This window comes from Eleutherodactylus coqui, chromosome 3 (genome assembly GCF_035609145.1).
Source record: "Eleutherodactylus coqui strain aEleCoq1 chromosome 3, aEleCoq1.hap1, whole genome shotgun sequence".
NCBI classification, from domain to species: domain Eukaryota; kingdom Metazoa; phylum Chordata; class Amphibia; order Anura; family Eleutherodactylidae; genus Eleutherodactylus; species Eleutherodactylus coqui.
Window position 1 is genome coordinate 155,896,065 of NC_089839.1, and position 21,589 is coordinate 155,917,653.

The window sequence follows — 21,589 nt, forward strand, 5'->3', positions numbered from 1 at the left end:
AACACAAACGCACACACTATCCCGTATGATGAACACTGTGAAGAAAAAAAGTAAAAACTAATTTTGTTTCTACTCTGTTGTGAATTGAGATAAAGTGATCCAAAAGTCACATTAATCACTAAATGGTACCATTTAAAAAGTACAGATGCTCCAGGAACCTGTTCGCAAGTCTGAACAAATGTTTGTATGGAGGGGATCGCGGGTGGATCCTGCTTCATACAGCGTCTGGTGCGGGCTGTTCTTACAGCGGGCACCCGGCGGCAGCAGTTCCAACGCGCCGCTCGTCAGAACTGTTAACACTTTAAATACCGCTGTCAGAGCGGTATTTAACAGTTCCAACGAGCAGCGCGGCTCGTTGGAACTGCTGCCGCCGGGTGCCCGCTGTAAGGAATAGCCGGCACCTGACGTTCAGGGGCCCCGCACAGTGTCCCACGATGAGATCGCGGACGCTGTGTGGTTGCTAGGCAGCCCGGGGCCTTCTGAAAGGTCCCAGGGCTGCCTATGCAGAGTGCCTATCAAGCGCACGGCTTGATAGGCGCTCTGCATACGCAGCCCTAGGGCCCTTCAGAAGGCCCCCGGCTGCCCAGCAACCGCACAGTGTCCACGATCTGACTGGACAGGCTTCTATCAGGCTTGATAGAAGCCTGTCCGGTCCCTGTACAGTATGATGTATTGCCATAGCATTGCTTCATACTGCGCAGGACAGATTGTTCGCATCTTGTGAAGTTCATGAATCGAACGTTCGCAAGTCGGGGACTATCTGTACATACTGTCCTTCCAAAATAAAGCCCCTATGCGGTAATATTAGGGAAAATAATACATGTGTGCAAAAGTAGCAAAATAAATTTGATATCCATGTAATCTTATTGACCTGCAGAATTAGTGTGACATGTCGTCATTTTATGCTATAGGGTGAACGCTGGGAGAATGACCATCACAGACAACCGCCAGTATTTGTAAAACTTTCAGGAAATATGGAGTGAAAAGTGATCAAAACGTGTTATATACCCAAAATCAGATCATTAAGGCCTAGCACTCATCCTGAATAAACAAGCCCTCCTAGAGTTTAGTTGATTAGAAAAAAAAAACTCTTAAAATGCAGTAACACAACAGAAAATCTTCATTTAAAGAAAAAAAAAAAAGAGGTTTTAGTGTACAAAAATGGCAAAACCTAAAGTGTATAAACTTGGTATCCCTGTAATCCAGCTGACCCTAGGAACATCAAAGTATTTGGGGGAACACTGATATAGAGGAACATGATGAAAGGGAGCGTACGTGTAATGCACGAAGCAAGCCTATGTATTTATAAAGGGTCGTGACTGGGTAGCAGTATCCAGGTAACACCGGGTGACTGGTATTATGGAGTGGACTCCTTCTCCATCCTGCTCACATCCCATTAGAGCCCTGCATCTAATTGACAGTATTGTTACACATTGACACATCGTTTTAAAAAAATTGACTATATACCACACAGTGTGTTTTTTGTGGGATGCTCCTCCATATAAGCGTAGTCTACTACACATTTTCAAAGTCTGAGTACTCCTACCAGTCCGGTGGAGACCAGAAGGACTCCCTATTGGTCTTCATGTAGTGGATAAAGTTCCACGTATGTTTAACTCTTTCTAGTGTATATACAACACACAGAGCTCAAACATTCCCGGCTAACCCGGTTTGCTATATATAATGTTGACTGTTGGTGTTTCAGCGCTCAGCAGTTTCATGATGCTTCCAGTACTCGTCCTCCGGGAGCGTCTGGGTATCATCCGGGTCCGGCTTCTGTGCAATCCTCTGAATTCCATTCTAGCAACAGGAGTTTTTCCAGAACAAAGCGGCATGGCTCGCCTTGAGCTTCGAGTCACACCCATTACATTGGAAGAGAGACAACTGTGTTTATAGGAGAGATGGGTGTGGGATATTCCTAATATAGCAGAGCAGGAAAGAGCGGTCCAGGAAAGGAACGCATGGGAATCTATTGAACATACACAGGAGGCTGACAAAAGAATGTCATCCGGAACCTACTAATCCTGTGTGCTGTACACGGCTTGTGGAAAACATTGACAGTTCGGCAGTTAACCACCAGATGGCAGAGCAGCATAGTTTTACACTTTTACCATACCAGATGCTCACAAAGCTAGGACAAAGTATAGAAAAAAACAAAACAACTAGACTATACATTTAGGGGAGCCCTTGAATATTTTTTTTATTCAATAAGGTTTAATGGGGTACGTATGAAGATACAGAGAGTTTACAAGGGAGGTAAATTTTAAGAGCCACAATTAAAGCTTACTAGACTTTTCAGAATAAGTTGATGTGTATGTATACATGAGAAGCAACACTTATTTCTGACCATTGTATGACTTGTGTAGCATTTTTCTTCAAGCGGTCTCTAATTGTCAGTTGCCCCTGAGCTGCTGATTGGAGGCTGCTGCTATTTCTAAAATATATAAGATATACATTTGGAGAAAAGGGCAAATTCTGCCATACTGAGCAGTGTAGATGTGATATCAGTAGCTATAGAACAGTATACTGCTAGCCATTAGTTCCAGCACCTATGACGGTGTTCAGCTCCCTCCTTCTCCCCTTCCTATGTGCAGCATCACTCATCCTCCTCCATTTCCTATTCTGTCTTGTCAAATGATCCCTGTACCCTTACAGATAACAAGCAGCAGACAGCAAATTACAAAAAAAGATGACCTCTAGTGGCCAAAGAATTTTTTTTTTGTTAGCACAAAATCCTACTTTTAGGTAGTTATCATACTGCCGACCAACTAAGAACAAGTTGTTTCAAAAGTTGATCATAAAAACGTTTAAGACAAGACTTGTTATGTGAAAGGGAGTAAAGCCCTTCAACTTTGTGACATTTGTATGTTGTGGCCTTGTGCAAACTAAAAAAAAATAAAAAAGCATGTTTTCCCCCATCATTCTGTACTCCATGCCCCATAATGACAAAGTGACAACAGAATGGTAGAAAGGTGTTAGTTTGTTTTTCATCTTTAAAAATTTACTAACATTCTGCTGTCACTTTGTCATTATGGGGCATGGAGTGTAGAAGGATGCAGGAAAACTTGACATTCAGTTTTTAATTTTGCACAAAGCCACAACATAACAAAATGTAAAAAAAAAAAGTGAAGGTGTCTTAGGCCACTCTCACTGAACGAATGTGTTAAACGCCGCCCGAAACCGCGGCACCTTACTGTAATTTCGAGCAGCATTTTTTAACCGCATGGTACAGCGTTTGACAGCGCTTTTTCGGGAACGCTATCTTTTCACCTTAGGGAGAGCACCTAGGAGGTGAATGAGGAGACTTGTAATACCATCCATGCTCCTCTGGGTAATTTGCAAATAATAGAAATGGAACAATACCTCTGCAGCACCACCTATTGGAAGGCAGCATTCCTGCAAGTTCATGTTGGATATACAAGCCTTGTAACAATGACTGTGTATGGATTCTGGCTTGGCTTTCAATTCCCAGACAGCTGTTTCGGGGTGTTTGCCCTTCATCAGTGTCAGTAGGTTTCTGGCTTGGCTAGCGAGAGGCCTGTGATGTGGGTCAGGAACTTGCATACGTAACAGGAACTTTGACCTTGCCTGACAGGTCACTCAATGTATCATACTCACATTTTATGATTTTTCGGCGGTGGTGAGGATGTCACAAATCTAATGACACCAAAATCATCCACCAAAGGTCACTGAAAGCGGTCAAAGTGTGGTGCAAGAAAAAGCCAGTAGGCTCTTTTTTTTATATGGGATAAGACATGAACGATACAACGGTTTGTGTGATATTTGGTTAGTTTGTATTTTTCTATAAATGTGGTCTGGTTTGTTACCTTAACCTGAATTTCTGTATTGATTGTTATTACAAGAGGTTCCGTTTTTCTTTTCTCTTTCAACTGTTTTCTACCTCCTAATTGTTTTTTTTCCACACTTTTGGTTAAAGGGGTTTTCCAAGGAGAATACTATTGGTGACCCATCTTCCAGAGCCTAGCACTCATTGAAATAAATGCAAGCCATGCCTACACATACCAGGGTTGTAGCAGACTTCCACTGCAACCCCTGTGTAATTGTGGCGCTGTCAGTGGGCGCACAATCAGCTGATCGGTCGGAATCCCAAGCGATGGACCCCAGCCGATCAATTATTGATTACCTATCCTGAGGATGCATCACCAATAGTATTCTCCCTGGAAAACCACTTATTAAAGTGCCGTTTACTTTTTGGGATGGTTTTGCCCGTACTGCAATATAATGCTGCTCACCGGCTGTAGACGTCCTGGTGAGCATATGTGATAGTGGTGAAGTATATCATTCACTTGGCATACATTTATATTTGGGGGTTCATGTGAACATTACCGCACCTGTAGTTAACCCTTCTGACACTGCTTTCTATTGAGCAAATCATTAAGACAAACAGTGCAGCAGGCCAACAATTTTCAGGTCAGCCGTAATCCAGCAATTTATTGCTGATCATTCAGTCACTGCACAGGTTTACACCGACTGGTTATGCAAACTACTGATCTAACAGTTATGATAATTCTGCAGTGTAAAAGGGATGTAAATGGTGGCCCCAATCACAACTCTGTCCAGGTTATCTGCTAAAAGCAGCCATTCGGCAAGATCTGCAGAACATGGTAGTTTAGCACCCCCTATAGGTGCTGACTGGTAGATAATTGAGCTCATGATTGAAGTCTCTTTAAAGCTCCCAATGCTTCCTAACCTATATGGGATACATCGTGACTTAACTGTTAGTGGGAATATATTTGTAGAAGTAAATGGTGTGTTTGGGATATCGCACTATAAGAAAAGCACAAGGCACATCATTCGCTTGCTTATATATACGTGACTTTCTCTTCAGAAGTACTCTGCTCTTGGATGGACCTTATGATGAAACCTTTTTTGAGAGGCTAAAGGATCTGTCGCTGGAAGATGATGGTAGTGTGGAGTATGCTGTAACGAAGGTAAGACAATAGTAGGTCTTGTAATGCTGTAGCAATTTAGATACTCTTCCCTGGGGACGTCCAGACAAAACTTATTTCTATTTGTGTTTTTAATGAAAATTTTAATGAAAACTTCAACTATAATTATTCAGCAAGTTGACGTTATGGACCATCAAAACAAGGGGGGGGGGGGTACAATTACAGTGTAAGCAAGCAAATTAGCACCCTAAGATGTAAAGAACAAATGAGGATGGGTGGCTTCACGTGAGACTTGGCCACCATGCCGTGTCTGGTGTCAGGTTGCCATGCAACCTATCAGTTCACCATGATTATATTGTGGTGGGCTGATGTCCGAAGGAACGTTCTCCCTTTGTGAACACTTTACAATTCTGCAAGCAGCATTGATTGCGGCATGTAAGAGGTTAAAGGCGAGGATCAGTGTGGTCACCGATCTTGCTGTTGCTGCAGATGGTGCTGGCTCACCTTCTACATCCTGTGGATGGCGTGGACTCGGGTTTATATCCATATCCAAGGAAATAAGCTGATAAGTGAGCTACGGTGATGAGGAAATGTCTGGCCCATTGTAGCTCTAGTCTCACATATCTGCTTCCATGTACACAATATTATTGCTATATGCAATTAGTGTAAATAGTGAAAAACTCCGCAGAGGGACGAAGTCTAATTTTATACACTGTCAGTGATGAGTACAATAAGATGAGGTGGAGCTTAGGTTCTCAACCAGCAGTACATGTATTTCTATCGGTATACAACATGTACATTAAATTTCAGCAGGTTAGTCTGTGCCCGCAGTACCCCTTTAATAAATCACCACAATCAGTCATTCTGTAACAGGCTCACTGGACTCGGTCTAGATACTTCCACTTCCTCTGACATCTTGTCTGCATTAGCTGCTTCCTCCCCTGTCCGTAGCCTCCAACATCCTTTGAGCAGTGCATGATGGGAGGACAGGAGCGGCAGCACTCCACTGTATTGCTCATGTGCAGCTCAGTATGCCGGAAGCTTCTTTCAGTGACAAACAAAGCTGCTGAAGTAGACAGAGCCAGAGGGATGTTGGTGCTGATAATTTGTAGGACCTCTGTGCTATGGGCAGAGCTACTAGACATATGAACTGTGGGCGGAGCCACAGTGCTGGCCAGTAGAAGTTGTTCCATGTACGCTGGAAGTTGTAGGCAACAATCTGCTGTGATGCATTTTAATACAGCGACAGATCGGAAACTGCACATAATGAAGAGTCCAGAGTGGCAGATAAGTAGATAAGTTACAGGTTGCCACTTCTCAGTTGTATCGCCTAGATTTTAGTATTTGCATTTTGTGCTTGGAAACCCCCCCCCCCCCCCCCTCCACTGCTGTCCGTATGTATGTATGTATGTCGTACAGGCCCCAGGGAAAGGCTACACTACCCATTTTCATAATAGTCCAGCTATTGTCTGTTATGCCACTAAAAATACAGAGTAAGTCCCCCTAAAAAGTGCAGTTTAGGTGCATGCACAAAAACACAGAAACTTTATTCTTTGAATGCCAGAAAGTCAGTGTGTATAAACCTGAAATTCCGAGAGTAGCTGGACTCTTATGAAAAGGGGTAGTATATCCTCTGTATCTGTGACCTTCTACATTTGAGGCCCCTAAAATCTGTTGTCTTGACAGCCATCACTCCGGAGGTTCCTTGCACAGGGCTCGCACGGCGCTTTTTGTTTCACTGTTAGGTACATCTTTTCAGACACTAAAAGGTTTATTCCTATCTCAGCAAGTTGTCCACCATCCACAGGATAAGGGGATAACCTGTTGATCGGTGAAGGTCACTGAGAGCCCCACTGATCCAGAGATTTCTGCTGCAGGACATCCAGAGGTTCTAGTGGTGGAGGCTGTGTGTGAGCGCCTCCCATTCATTCACTTGATTGGGACAGCGCAATATGGTGGAGTTCCATTACTAGGCTGTCTCAGATGGTCCAACTGAACTGCATGAAAATACAGCCTCCACATCCACCCTTTTGGGTATGATAAGACAGACCTCTCTGGATTGTCGGGGGTACTAGTAGACTGATCTTGCGAACGGGGAATAACTTGCTGCGATGGGGAGAACACTTTAAGGCCCATTTACACAGAGCTATAATTGCTCAGATAGTTTGAGTTACAGCTTTGAGCAATCATCTTTGCATAACTCTTAAGTAGCTAATTAGCTACTTAAGAGTTATGCAGGCGGAGCGGGATACCGCCGCAATGTCTCCGAGAACAATGCAGCTGTTTAGTATCTGCAAACAGCTGCTTTGTTCTTACGGCGGTGTCCCGCTGAGCTGCTAGCTCTGAGAAACTGCAGGAATGCTGACAAGCTCCTTTTTGTTCTCAGAGCTTTCAGACGGTATCCTGATGGGAAGTCCTAGCAGGATACTAGCTGAAACCGTGTGGCACTGATGAGGCTCATCTCTCATTTCTAGCCTGCTAAAAAAGAGCGATGAACGAATAGTGTGTGAACAGTGCACGATGGCCGCGCATTTGGACAGAATGGTTATCGGTTTTGAGCGATAATTGTTGTCTACATGGGCCTTGAGAGTACCTGATGAGCCTGGGTGCACATCTTTTTAAATCTCTTTACACACTATGTGAATTTGCATGTCTTCCTCTTTTCAGATTCAACAGTACAGAGTAGCCATGACGGCCAAGGACTGTTCCATAATGATCGCCCTTTCCCCCACCGTTCAGGAAGAATGGTAAGAGCAGATCATTGACCTCTTGATATAGCTAAGCTTTATAGCAGCTGCCGGAGGTCACGCAGATGTTTGGTGCAGTGATATAGGGTTACTTTATTTGCGGGCTGTGATACGTTAGTGATGAACATTACCCTGAGCTGTGAGGCTTTGTCTATGACTTGTGACTATTACACAGCAAAATAGGTACAAGCTCCATCTGCAGTTGGGTGCATAGAGGTACAGTGAAAACAGTACCTGGTAAATCTTTCCTAGTCTCTACCCAGATGTGACTGCTGATCTTGGTTTGCCAGACCTTTTTTGAGCTGCTTGTTTAGGGAGTGTACTGTATGTTATCTAGTATATTCAGACAATCTTAACCCCTTAAGGACCAAGCGTGGTAAATACACGGCTTTTAGTCCTTGGCTTTAACCCCGGCCAATGGGGAAAAAAAATGGTGCTGGATTAAATCCTCTGCTCCTGCAATCTAGCAGGAGTAGGTCGGGTTCTCAGCTACCAAACACAGCAGTGAAGGGAGAAACTGTTTTTAACAGTTTCTGCCTTCTTCCTAGGCTACATAGTGCTATGTACTAAATAGTGAAAGCTGAAGTGTTAGTTCTGCTATGCGACCTGGTAATCAAGTGAGTGTCTGATGCTCCCTGTTAGAGCAGAGCTCCAGTGTCCTAGCAGACCCTGATCCGCTCTGCCAGTGACTATTGTCGCTACAGGAGTATTTTTTTACCTCTAACTGGGGCTCCTATGGATGCCCCAGCTACAGTGAAAAAGTATGAATTAAAACAAAAAAAGCCATGTGAATGACCCCCAGAGGTTATTCTGTTTATATCATATGTTGAGTGGCTGCTTGTAAGGCCTCGGTGATTACTACCAGGGAGAACTTGTGCTAGTCGCCGTCAGTCAACTGAATAACAGTTAAAGGAACACAACTGAAGCTGATAATACAGAATGTCCTCCAGTTCTTGCTGGTGTGATGTTCTACCTGACTGAGAAGGCTATAGACGAATAAGAGCTAGTACAGTACAGGTGACTGGGCGTCGTACAGCGGCAGAAGGTTGATGTATGACTGGTATGTGCTGAGGCTTCTGCTTACATGACTTCTATCTACGGTCTCTTGTTTCAGCTTCGATTCAAGACCTCTAATAAAGGCGTCCAGATCCAGCTTCATGTATTCAGTTTCCATCCTGGACTTGGACTTAAAGCCCTATGAGAACATACCCTACCAGTACAAGCGGGACAGTAAGATTGTTAACCATTACCTAAAGAGCATCCAGCCTCAGGAGGAGCCGAGTACATCGCTCATCTTTCCCGAAAGTGAAGACTGCACGCTGCTCTTGCACCAAGTATAGCTTAAAGATGATGAATTTTCTCTTGTGAATGGCGGCTGCATCATCCTGTCCCCTTGTCTTGCTATTGCAGCATGCAGGGCCGTGCGCCACACTTATCGTTTTGCAATGCAGAGGCTGCACTTATTAACTTTTTGACAAGTGAATTTTTGTGAACTCTGACCAGGAAAGGGAATGCCTCGTTGCTGCATGGTCGAAACTGTAAATAAAGCCTTTGCTTCTCTTGTTGGTTTGATACATAAAGACAAATTACAACAGATTTGTATCTAAAGTTTATAAGATTACCAAACCTTTGTATACTGAGAAAAGATGAGCTGCCGTTACTTAGACTAATGCTGGTCCTTTGCATCCATTCTGCTGCTTTCATATAGAGTGCCTAAGGGGAGGTCCAGGCAAACCTCTAACTGAGCCTTATGCAAAGGTCTGTGCTGTATCAGGGGAAGAATCTCTTTATAGGCTGTGGTTTTATGTAATGTGCAATGCAAACAGATTTCATTTCCTACATGTCTATAGGCCATAGAAGCCATTAATGTTTCCAGTTTCCTTTTCCCAGATGATGGTTTGTTGTCTGCTGATGTCCTATTATTGTCATGTGAAAAAGCAGAACTGCATCCAAAAACCTCTCCTCCTTCTGGGGTTTTGTTCATCTGTTACGTTGTGTGTTGTAGAAAGTCTCTCTGCTCTGGAACAGCTCTCTGTAATGTTTTTAGCAAATGTTAAGCTTATCGATCCCCAATCATCGAGTTCCGTCAGAACAATGAATTTATACACTATCCAGTGGAGGTCATGTGATGTTGGAGGCCATAATGAGCTGGCTATGGCTGGCTCGTCCCTTGTACCTCTGAGCTGGCCTTATTAATGTATCAAAGGAGTTCCAGACTCGTAAGGTACAGTTAAATGGAGGTGGCGCTAATGTCTGTGTTTTTTTTGCTGCCCTCGATTAGGTGCTAATTCTATTTTAAAACTTGAAATTCTAACTGAGTATTCCAATATTACAGGATTTTCCAGGATTACAAATTGCCCCCTTGTTGGCATGGCTTGTGGGTAGTAGTGTAGTTCTCACCTATAGAGCTGAACTTTTGTAATAGCAGCCCTGCCCCATGGCCAAAAGTGATGTTTCAGTGGGTGAAAGACATTGTCTAACCCTGGCCAAACCCTTTCCTGCCTGAGGACTGCGCCTAGCACACTGGTGTATTATACATAGAGCTGTAGCGCTGCTGGTTTTAATTGCTGTTTTGGCTGCACCTTAAACCATTTTCCCATAGTGACATTTTGGATTCGTAATCGGGTGTTGGTCCAAAATACAGAAAACCTGAACATCTTTCCTTTATCGCTCTTCTGCTTGTTCCCCCTCTGGTTGTGGCTTATAAATACTGATGCAAAGTACTGCGGTATGAAAGTGGTTTTAGGCTTCAGCCTTACACCAGTCCATGCTTTATCTGCAGTCTATACAGCTATAATACCCTATATGTAGTTAAAGAACCACTAACCTGTACCTGTTAGTTTGATGGTTTAGTGAATCCTGCACTGCGCAGAGGGTTTCATCCAATTAACCTGGAGGTCAATTCCAACTCTACCATTCTATGACATGATACGATAACATGTGGTAGGTCGTATATGTAACCCTACAATGGCCAGGATTCACATTTGAGGTTTACGTGGATAAGGCTTTGTTCCCACGAGCGTATATTGGCCGCCGTTTTTATGGACGGCCGATATATGCTACAATCTGAAAGTTTTAAAAAACTGGTGACCGGGTGCACAAATCTAACGTTTGTGTGCCCGTTCAGACAGCATGGGCCCCAGCACATATATGCCCTTGCCCCTTCCTTCGCCAGTTCACCACCTCTCTCCTCCCCTCCAGCTGATTGCAATAGGAGGCGGGTGGAGGTAAGTGCCACGCCGCCCCATCCCACCCCTTCCCAGCAGTCAGCAATGGGTGGAGGCGGGGCGGCGCTTACCTCTACCCCGTCCCCTCCGATTGTAATCAGCTGGAGGGGAGACGAGGGAGGGAGTTTAACAGTTATGCTGCTAAACTCCCTCCCACCTCTCTTCTTCAGTCACTGTCATTGGCTCCCATAGGCGTCCATGCAGTGGCCGACGTATTCTGGCCCAAAAGATGCTTCCAGGACTATCTTTTGGGCCTGATGTAAAAACGCCTGGCGCAATATTGGCCGGCCGGGGGCTTTTATGTCGCGGGAATACGGCCATGTGATCTGATGCATTGGAATCCCATGTATCAGATCAGAGCGTATATCTGCCAACCGTGAAAACAGTGGGTTGATATATGCTCATGGGAACAAAGCCTAAGAACTTCCCTCAGCTGTGAAATCGGCCATCTATTAGTAAACATTGTAGTTGACATTCTAGCAATCATGTTCCTTCTCCATGGGTGTTGGAGCCTGTTATTGTTAAAGTGACATCAGGCAGAGCAGCTGTATTCGCTGTCACCTTTTAAAGTGGCTTCTTACACACTGATCTTTTGTCATTTAGTTGGTATGCTTGAAGGGCTACTCCAGTGCATCCAAACACCCTCCCCGTGTCCCCGTATATATAGAAGTCAACTAGTATGACTGTGGCTCCTTATGCTTTTCTATCTAAAGGTTGGGCCATGTGATCTCCTTCTGACCACCTGACATTTCCTTGGCTTCATGTTCCTTGAAAGTAAGTTTCCCATTTGGCATATTTCTCAAATGATGGACCCTACCACCCAAGCTCTTTAAGAGGGGGACACAAAAGCTGCTGCTTAGAGGCTGCTGTCACACAGTTATAATGAAGGAGATGACCGTTCAGCCTGAGTACTTTATACTTATGGGCTGTAGCTTAGTTTGGTGAACATAGAAGGCAGGGAAGGTTAGACTATCTCTGTAGCTAGACAGCACAGAGTAGTGAATGGGAAGACCGGGACAAATAACATAAAGCTGGTGCCTGATAAACAGCAAACGGAATGTACTGCATGAAAGTGACTGCAATATATAATAAGACCTCAAGCGTTTGACAGGCAATTGGGTCAGGGGTGCAGGGATGGAAAAATGAGTTTTTACCAATGTGGCCTTTTCAGCTACATGAAAGTGCAACTTTGCAAAAATAAAAATTTTTATTGCTTCTCTAACTTCAGATTTAACAATAAGTGGCTGGTTCTGGTTGGAAACCCTCTTTAGGTTGTGTTCACAGATTGCGGAAATGCTGTGGAATTTCTGCAGCAAAACGTCAGTTTATAGTCACCGTTACAGCAGAAAATCTGCAGTGCGTTTTTAGTTCTCCCTCTCTAAAGTGAATGAGACTAAAGCATCCTGATCGTATGCAGTCGTAAAGGTTTCAGCTACAGAAAAACGCAGCATTTCAGCAACATGTGAACACACCCTTAATGGGTCTGTAGGTGGTCACTAAATGCAAACTACAGCTCCACCTCCATCTGCTATGGTTAGCTTATATATGGCTGGACGATCCTCCACCGCCTCATTTCATGAGGGGTTTTAATTTTTTTATTTTTTTTTCCACCAAATTTTGTTCTTGTAGCCAAAATGTTGGAAGAGGGTAGCAAGCGTGCAAGCAGAAGTGATGTGAATCCAGAGCATTCTCCACCGTGCCCTATAGGCTCTTACAGCTGCTGGGGATCTGCACTTATTACTCATAACTTTCGCCTCTTCATGCGATGAGCGATCTGGTGTGTCATGGCATCTTAGGCAATTATATGTAATGAATTTTACTCCTGTTCTGTAAACTGAAGGTACTTTTAACTTGGTTGAGATTGGTGCTTATTTTGCTTTTTAGGATCATGTGGCATGAATTCTCCATTGCATGCTGCTACATCCAAACACCATTATTACTAATAGTTGAAGTCTGTAAATTCTGTCACTAAGCACTGAATTCTCTGCATTGGGACCCCAGGTGGCACTAAAGCACTGAAGTCGCTGCATTGGGCCCCTGGGTATCATGGAGCACAGAAGTCTCTGCATTGGGACCCCGGGGTGTCACTAAGTACTGAAGTCGCTGCATTGGGCCCCCAGGTATCATGGAGCACAGAAGTCTCTGCATTGGGACCCCGGGGTGTCACTAAGTACTGAAGTCGCTGCATTGAGCCCCCGGGTATCATGGAGCACTGAAGTTCTTTCATGGAAGCCAGATCCACAAATCCTCTTGTCTGGGAATGGAAATGTCCATCTCTGACAGAACCCACCTTGCCACTGGCAGAAAATGATCTGCTAACTAGAATATATTTATATATTGCCCGATGAAACACAAGGCATTGGGAGGGATATTTTTTTTGCAAGTTTAATTATTCAGCTTGTATGTTGGTGGTTCTAATGATCCTACAATACATGGCCAAAGGTATGAGGGCAGTCTGGGCACTTGCTGGAGGGTGATGGGGTCATGATAATAGAAGTTGGGCAGGGATGAAGGTAAATGTGACTTGTCAGCATATCAATATAGCCCAAAAGCTGTTTTGAGTTGAGGTCAAGGCTTTGTGGAGGATAGTCCATGTCGTAGATGGCAAACCATTTTATTTCATACCTTATTTTTAGAACAATGTCATTCTTCTTTCACTTGCCAAAGTTGGAAGCGTACAGCTCTCGAGTCACTGGAACCTGACTTTTACTCCTTTTCTACTAAACCACCATGCATGATGTCCCGCCATGCCTCAATCTCCTAGTTCTGTAAGACTGTCAGATGCTGAACCTCTGATGCTTCGCAGGACAATGCCCCGTGCTTACAGCGGCTGTGATGCCTTGGGTTGGTTTTCCCAATCTGCCGTTCCCATTCTAGGGCGTCGCATGGTCTTCCTGGGACTCTTTGGGTTTTTACTTAACTATCACACAGCTGACCAGAACAGCTCAAGTAGAATAAAGTGTCCGTCCAGGGTGACACTATGAAGTTAGACTGGGTGGAGTGCTGGTCATATGAGCAGACTGACCAATCGGAGCAACGTTCAGTATCTTAGACTACCAGTCCACCGTGTGTGGCGGGTGGCGAGAGGGGAGGGCTATGGCCATCTTACAAAAGTTACAAAAGCAGACTGGTGATGACTGAGGACACCAGGCAACAGTCCCCATCTAACTGGCACAGAAGGTCACTGTAACATTAAAGGCTTGAGGCATATTATGGGGTCGTCCTACTGGATCTATGTATGCCTCAACTTCATCTAGGTTTTACTGTCATTTGTATGTTTCTGACATAAAAATGGCACGCTGAATTGTATGCTAGATTACAGATGTGATGCTACCCTAAGGAGGGCAGTGGAGGGTCTACAGCTTGGGGGTCTTCTCATAGCTGCATTGCAAGATTCATCGTAGGCTCAGCAAAAAAACACTGGGAAAAAAAAAAGGGGGGGGGGTGCCCTATTTCTCCCAATAAAATGCTAGTACCATAACGAAAACCCAGCAGCCCCTATTCTAGTGGAGGAGATCCTTTCTGCGCCGTTGTATGGCTGATCATCACTGCCATCCTCTGTTCTGCTCCAATAGCGGAGAGCAGACGTGTGACGACGGTCGTTGTGGGGGACTGCAGGGTCTCCGGACTGCATGCACTTTACCTCCTTGTACAGGCTGTATCCTTAGGCCGCAGCACTCGTGTTGTCCTGAACGTTGGCAGGCTGAATTTGCAGGTGCTGCCCAGCAGTTAGAGCTATTATAGGTGCATTAACCCCTTAAGGACCAGGCTGTTTGTACTTAAAGGACCAGACCCTTTTTAGGGATTTTACCCGTGTGGTTTATCTTTTTTCCTTCAACTGCCAAACTTATTTTTGCAGCTTTTTTTTTTGTCCTGTGACATATAGGGCTGTCTTTTTTTCATGCTTTTTAGGGCGCCCACCCACTGGCGTTTTTTTACCTGCGTTTTGCGTTTTTCCTGCACAGGCATAGAGATAACATGTGTTCCTGTCCACTGGCGTTTTTTTTGCGTTGCGTTTGCGTTTTTAACATAGGAACTGTCAGTTGCATATGTGTCCTTATTTTTCTCCTAATGCACCCATGAAAGTCAATGGAAATTAATGGAAAAGCCGCGAAAAACGCGCGGAAAAATCGCGGCGAAAACGCGGCGTTTTTTTCCCGCGGAAACCGCAAACGCCAGTGGGTGGGCGCCCTTAGTTTAATTGGGTGTAAAAAGCTTAGTTTTTTTTTAAAAACATTTCTAGTTACTTTTATTTAATTTTTTAAAAATAAATAAATTTACACTATAGTATGGGAATGCGTTCCTCATTTTGTTTTACATGATTTGATATATAATTTGAACAGCTTTGGGTTACAGGGCGCATACAGCGACTGTTTAGGTTGGCACTGGCTTTGGGTCATTTTCTAAATATATATTTTTTATTTTTGTAACTTTTTAAATCTTGTTTTAAACATGTATGACCCCCATACCATCATATAAGACCTTCTCCCCTAGGTCCTCTGCTGTGACTAACCACTGAGGACCCAACCTGCTCCTACTAGATTGCAGGAGCAGAGGCTTTAATACTGCGCTGTATTTTTGCTATTAAAGCCCAGTAAACGCGTTGTATATTTGCCGTGCTTAGTCCTTAAGGCCTCATGTCCACGGGGAAAATCGGGCCCGCTACGGATTCTACATGTAGAATCTGCAGCGGGTCCCTCCTGCCCCGCGGACGTGAGCGCTGAAAATAACAATAAAAAGGAATTTACCTATCCGTAGCGGGCGGCGAAGCTCTGCTCTTCCTCACGGCCGGATCTTCTTTTTCGGCCGGCGGATGAATTCCTTACGCCGGCGGCACGTCGTCGACGTGCCGCGCGCATGCGCCGGGCACATCCGCCGAGCCGAAGCAAGGGAGATGCGGCCGTGAGGAAGAGAAGAGCTTCGCGGCCCGCTGCGGGTGAGTAAATCCTTGAAATTCCTATTTTAGGTCTCCCGCGGATCTGGACGGCTTCCATAGGCTTCAATAGAAGCCCGCGGGAGACCCGCACGAAAATGGAGCATGGTCCAGATTTTTTAAAATCCCTTTTATTGACGATCCGCGGGTATTTATCTAACCGCGGGTGGTCAATGCATCCCTATGGGGTGCGGATCTGCGCGCGGGAGATCCGCTGCGGATTTTAAATCTCATTTTGCCCGTGGACATGAGCCTTAAGAGGTTAACTCTGCCTCTGTAATAGCAGCCTTATTCAACTCTATGGGAACTGTAGAAATCAGTTTCCGGTTTGATCCTCTGGCAGCAGTTGTGCAGTGCGTGTTTTTAATAAATTTCTATATCAAAGAGACAACCCTATTACAGTATATTAGAGTAGTCCGTATAAACGGGGCATACATTAATTAGCATGTCGGGAGGAGCAGTCTGCATGTCTTTACACTACAGGTAGCGATGGCTGTTGCTGAACAGGACAGAACCACTACTGCCGACTATCTTTTGGCCACGTACTGTAGGTCTATGAGGAAAATCTTGAGGGTTTCTTGGTTTTCAATGTAATGGAATCTCATTAAAGGGGTTTTCCAGCACTAATCTATCTTGAGAATGAGTCCTCAATAGTTTAGTGCTGGAAAACCCCTTTTAAATGAATGACTCCTCTGTTTTACCCCATATGGATAAATAATAAAGTTGAGAAAATCTTCTCTGTGCCACCATTGGCTGTCCGAGTCAGAAGTCCAATCTACTGGATAATAATCTTCCTTATAACCCCTAAGGAGAACATGAGAAATGTTCCTTTTCTGAGGGGAAGCAAACTTTGTGTTTTGAGTTACTGTTCTTGTAATACGTGTATAATATGAAGTTATAAAGTGATGGGAAACGTATTTTTGGAGAATTGCTGAGCGTATTTATATAGTATTTTTATCATTTACAATTGTACTTTTAATGAAGAGGGTTTACGTTGAAGAAAATGCACAAAGTCCTCGTGGCTGATTGTGAAATGCAAGAGACAAGTGCTTTATGTGAATAAATTGTACTGTATATAATGGATGGAGTCTCTCCAATGTTGTAAACCCTCCGTAAAGTGAGGAAGGGGCTCGTCTGGGCAGAACACTCGTCTGTACCACATTTATTAGGTTGCACAAACCAGAAGTGCTGTTCTTTGTATTCCCTCTTGGCATTTCCTTCTAATATGTTCAGAAATCAAAATAACACCAGGGGGCGCCATAATGCGTATGCAGGTGTAATATCTGGACATACAAACTTTTTTTTAAAAAATCTTTTCAATTGCAAAATCGTTATTCTATTTCTTTGTTCGATCACTCAAGACATATATGTAGTCAGGGGGAAAACCCCTTCCGAACATCACAAAAGTATAATAAAATAGTGTCAGTCCACCACCAGGGCTGACATGCCGCCGGTTTGTTTATTTGTTTGATTTCAGTTTTTGCTTATTAAGGCTCTGACTTAGTGACCACCTTATTGAGGGACTAATATAGGTCTTTGAATCCTCTTTCCACTCTATTGAGGGACTATTATAGGTCTTAGGAATTTTCCTTGTAGGTCTAGAGCGAAAATTTATCAGATGGCTATCCAAAAGGCGGCTATTCTGGGCTGCTGTGAATATGCCATCTGATTATCCAGGGACCCGATTGCTAAAATTTTGCCCTCGGGATACTCTTTGACTTAACGGCTAAAATTATTCTATCTTTCTGTACTCGGGACTATTATCCCTGAGAAATTATAACTTTCTCTCACATAAAGGGTAGAAATTTTTCTTACCTATACCCTACTCTTATTTCTACCATTGCAGTAGTAGGGTTTTCGTAGTCCTGTCAGTTCATTTATCTTATATGGCGACAATAATCTATCTAGTAATATAATTGTCACCAGTAGAAATGACAGTTCTACTCTGATTGATCCCTCTATATCCAGTGTGTCATTTATTTGACAATACTGGACATTTTGAGGCTTCATCGATTTTTTTTATTTATTTTTGTACCACTATCCGATTTCTGACTGGGAGTCATTAAACCAGTAAAGTACCATTTTTTGCGTATTGAAACCCCTGATGAACCCACGTTGTGGGAGAAACGCGTTGGGTTACGCTTACAATTTTTAGTGGTCCGGTATAGCTTATTTTCTCGATGTGAACGACGTATACATCACCGAACCTGTTCTCTGGATTTTGGGTCACGTTCTGTAACATCCAACTGTCGGACTTATGTCACTTTTTCATCTCCTGATTAGGTTGACGTGTATACAATAGATTCTGATAATCCTGTCAGATTCTGCAAAGAGACCGAATACACTAAATGGCTGAGTCATAACGATACTCAGACTGATCGGTCCATTACTGTTTATGGACAGTGGTATCAATACATTTTTATCGGTTCCATGGGTTTTCCTGGATCTAGATTTATGTGTGTATGTTCTTCCTTTTAGTAATTTCTTTAATAAAAGTTATATTTTATTATAAAAAAATTTTTTTGGTCAAGGGTCCACATAGTCAGTTCTTCACAAAAGTATAAAAACTATTTAAGGAGCTGCTGTTACATTTGGTTGTATTAGTGCTTTGGGTAATGGACTGCACCTAAATTCTGGCACTTCTGCCCAATACACTAGTATTTTGCACAGTATAATCTGCCAGAAAGTGCTCTGCAATGCAGCCAAATGCATCAAGTTCTGTTTAAAGGGGTTATTCCACTTCTAGCTGGTTTCCTGCAGGAAGAAGACAGCTCCATATATTGCACAGTGGCTTTGGTTGGTAATGCAGTCTGAGTCCTATAGGAGTCAGCCTGTAGTACTAAAACAGGTCACTATGCAATGTATGGCACTGTCTGCTTCCTGCAGCAAAACAGCTAGAAGTGGAATAACCCCTTTAAGCTAGAGGCATACTAAATGCAAATTTAAGCTGAAGAGTGTGTAAAACCTTTAACAGATCTGACCTCAAAATAGTTTAGGATCAGTGATCGGGTGCGATTATGTGAGTGCCGATAACGCTGGTGATTTAGTGCCAAAAGCTGGACTGTACCTGGACTTTTCAAGTTCAGCGCAGCAATCCTCGGCACTGACACCGGCCACTAGCTTTCATGCACTAACCCCCTTTTAAACATATATAACATGGGTCAAAATGAGTGTAATGTTGAGACGTGATGTTCCTGCAGCCGCCTATATAATTATACCATCCTTAGAGGCTACATCCACCTTCACAACCGCTTTTATTGTTGCAATGGGTCTAAAATTAGTGGTATACATAAGTGTACGTTCACATGGGGCGGAAACAGAATCACCTGCCCGGCAGCTCGATGCTCACGAGAGGCTGCCAGGGTGAGCTGACCGCACCAGGTATTCTGAGGGGAGGGGGAGTGCGATGGACATACAGCTTTTCTTCCTGGTCACAATGCACGACTCTGGTGCAGATTCTGATGTGGGTTTGGGTGTGGAAATGCTGCGGAGTTTGCTGCAGTGGACACTCCGCTATGTGTGAACGTATCCTAAAGGTGTCGTCTGGACTCTTGTTTATTAACAGAGGATCTCCCAACAATAACCCCCTCTACCCCGTCCCCGGGGTGTTACCGCCAGCAGGCAGGTGTACTCTGTGGGGGAGCCCAGCAGCCAGCATTTGTTGTCCCTGCTGGGAACTGAACCGTTACACAGATAGTTTGTGTGTTTTCATGGACGTAGCGAGACCTCTAGAGCGACAGGCGCTCGTAAATAATACAAGGGTGCTTTGAAATCAGACAGCATCATTTTAGTAGTTTTATCTTTTTTTCCCTTTTGGTCAGCGGGCAAGTACAACTTCATTCTCTCACGTATTAGTGACCCTCTGCTTTATAGTACATTTTTCACTACATGCAGAATGTATAGTTAAAGGGCTCTTCCAGGACATTAAAAAAACAAAACAAAAAAAAAACAACTATTAAAAAGGTTTAAAATAAAGAAAATTGAATACTCTATCGCAACGTCTCCCTGTGCAGCAAAGCCACTCTAATGCCTGGCGGACAGAACCCAGAAGAAGCGGCGGTGGCTCACGTGCCATTTATTGTCTAACCACAGGCTTCAGTGCCTATAGAAAAATCACCACTAAAGACTCTGTGGCTGAGCGGTTACTAATACAATGCATGACACGTGACCGCCTGTTGCTGCTCCTGGGCACGGTGCGGCGGGCATTGGGCTGCAGCGCTGGAAGGGGAGCTGCTGGAATTGGGAACTGGGAAGTATTCAATTTTTCTTTATTTTAACCTAATAAAAATAAATAAATGTCTTGGAAAACCCCTTTTTTTAAATCTTGTTGCTGCCGCCGTTCCTTCATAAATGCCAAATAGTTGCCGGTTTCGCAGTGTGCTTTGGTATCCTCCTGCTCTTGGGGGACAAGTGACTTACAAGATGGATCTAGTGCTGCCATCCTCTGTGCCGGAATATCCGAGAATGGGTAGAATCTTGCATGGTTTATAAGGTTGTCTGAGACTCTAGCAGCAGGGGGGAAACTGGTAACCGGATCAACGATGGAAGCAACATTGTAGAGGGGCCATCAGCTATGTTATCTATACATTCTGCATGTATAGTACTAGTATTCCTGTAGACTAGAGGTCACTTTCGGTAGAGCCTGTGTAACATTCATATTATAGGAGAGGACAGTAAAGACGTTCCACTATCCATCCGCCTGTGTTCTTGGATGTCGCTCCCAAACCCCAGTATGTACCCCACTGCCTAATATAATTCTGAATCTGGACCTTTGAGTAGTAACACATAATGTGATTGGTTATCAGAAATGTGTTTGGAGGGTCCATGTTCTGCCGCCTCCGGACATCTGAACCACCTAGTTTATTTACATTTAGCTTTTTCCATTCTTTCATTTTAGTATTTAAAGATTCTATTTATTTTCTGTCTTGATTAATGATGTACAATGTGCCATATTTACTGTACATAGAGCATGGCTTGTGTATATGGTTTATTCTCAATAAAACATTGGGAAACCTTTTCTTCTAGTCGCTGCTTCTCTTCATGCAAAATGACTGAATGAGGTTCTCGATGGCTTCTTGAAGACCAACAGCGTGAAGAAGGGTTTTGAAGTTCACTCCTGCATTTTTCATTACTCCTGTTTTATCAAGAGCCATAGCTATAAAATAGATGAAACAACTATTAGTTGGATAGTTCTGGTCTGGACCCCATCCTGTCTTGACAAATCCTCCCACATATGAGCTCCCATTTACAGTAAGTCTAGTTCACACATTTCATTGCAATGTCCACTCCTCCAAGAAGCCTCTGCTTTGCCCGGAACACATGAATGGTCTGGAAATGCTGTGTGGGGACACCTGACCATGATGAGAACATTGTTCCTCTTTACAAGTCACTGGTCAGACCACACATAGAATATTGTGAACAGTTTTGGGCACCAGTACTCAAGAAGGGCATATCAGAGCTTGATATATAAATATATCAGGAGACAAACTGAGATCTCTCCCATCGTCTCTTGATACCCAGGACTATAACAATGAGGTGCTATAATAATTCTATTCTATCATGCAGAGCTCTCTCCCATCATCTATTTATACCCAGGACTGTAACAAGGGGGTGATCTAATAACTATGAATAGATATATCAGGGGTCAACACAGAGATCTCTCCAATCATCTATTTATACCCAGGACTGTAACAAGGGGGTGCTCTAATAACTATGAATAGATATATCAGGGGTCAACACAGAGATCTCTCCAATCATCTATTTATACCCAGG

At 43.7% G+C, this 21,589-nt stretch overlaps 2 protein-coding genes across 2 annotated transcripts in view; one reads left to right on the forward strand and one right to left on the reverse strand.

The window, feature by feature from the left end:
• Positions 1-20,841, forward strand: part of IPPK (inositol-pentakisphosphate 2-kinase) — a 60,534-nt gene extending 39,693 nt beyond the window's left edge. Inside the window, exons 11-13 of the mRNA XM_066596420.1 lie at positions 4,850-4,952; positions 7,578-7,657; positions 8,772-20,841. Of these exons, the coding sequence (XP_066452517.1) occupies positions 4,850-4,952; positions 7,578-7,657; positions 8,772-8,997 (409 nt within the window). The 3' untranslated portion in view covers positions 8,998-20,841. The remainder of the gene's footprint in view (positions 1-4,849; positions 4,953-7,577; positions 7,658-8,771) is intronic.
• Positions 20,792-21,589, reverse strand: part of CENPP (centromere protein P) — a 277,456-nt gene continuing 276,658 nt past the window's right edge. The window contains exon 9 of the mRNA XM_066596426.1: positions 20,792-20,972. Coding sequence (XP_066452523.1) covers positions 20,839-20,972 — 134 coding nt within the window. The 3' untranslated portion in view covers positions 20,792-20,838. The remainder of the gene's footprint in view (positions 20,973-21,589) is intronic.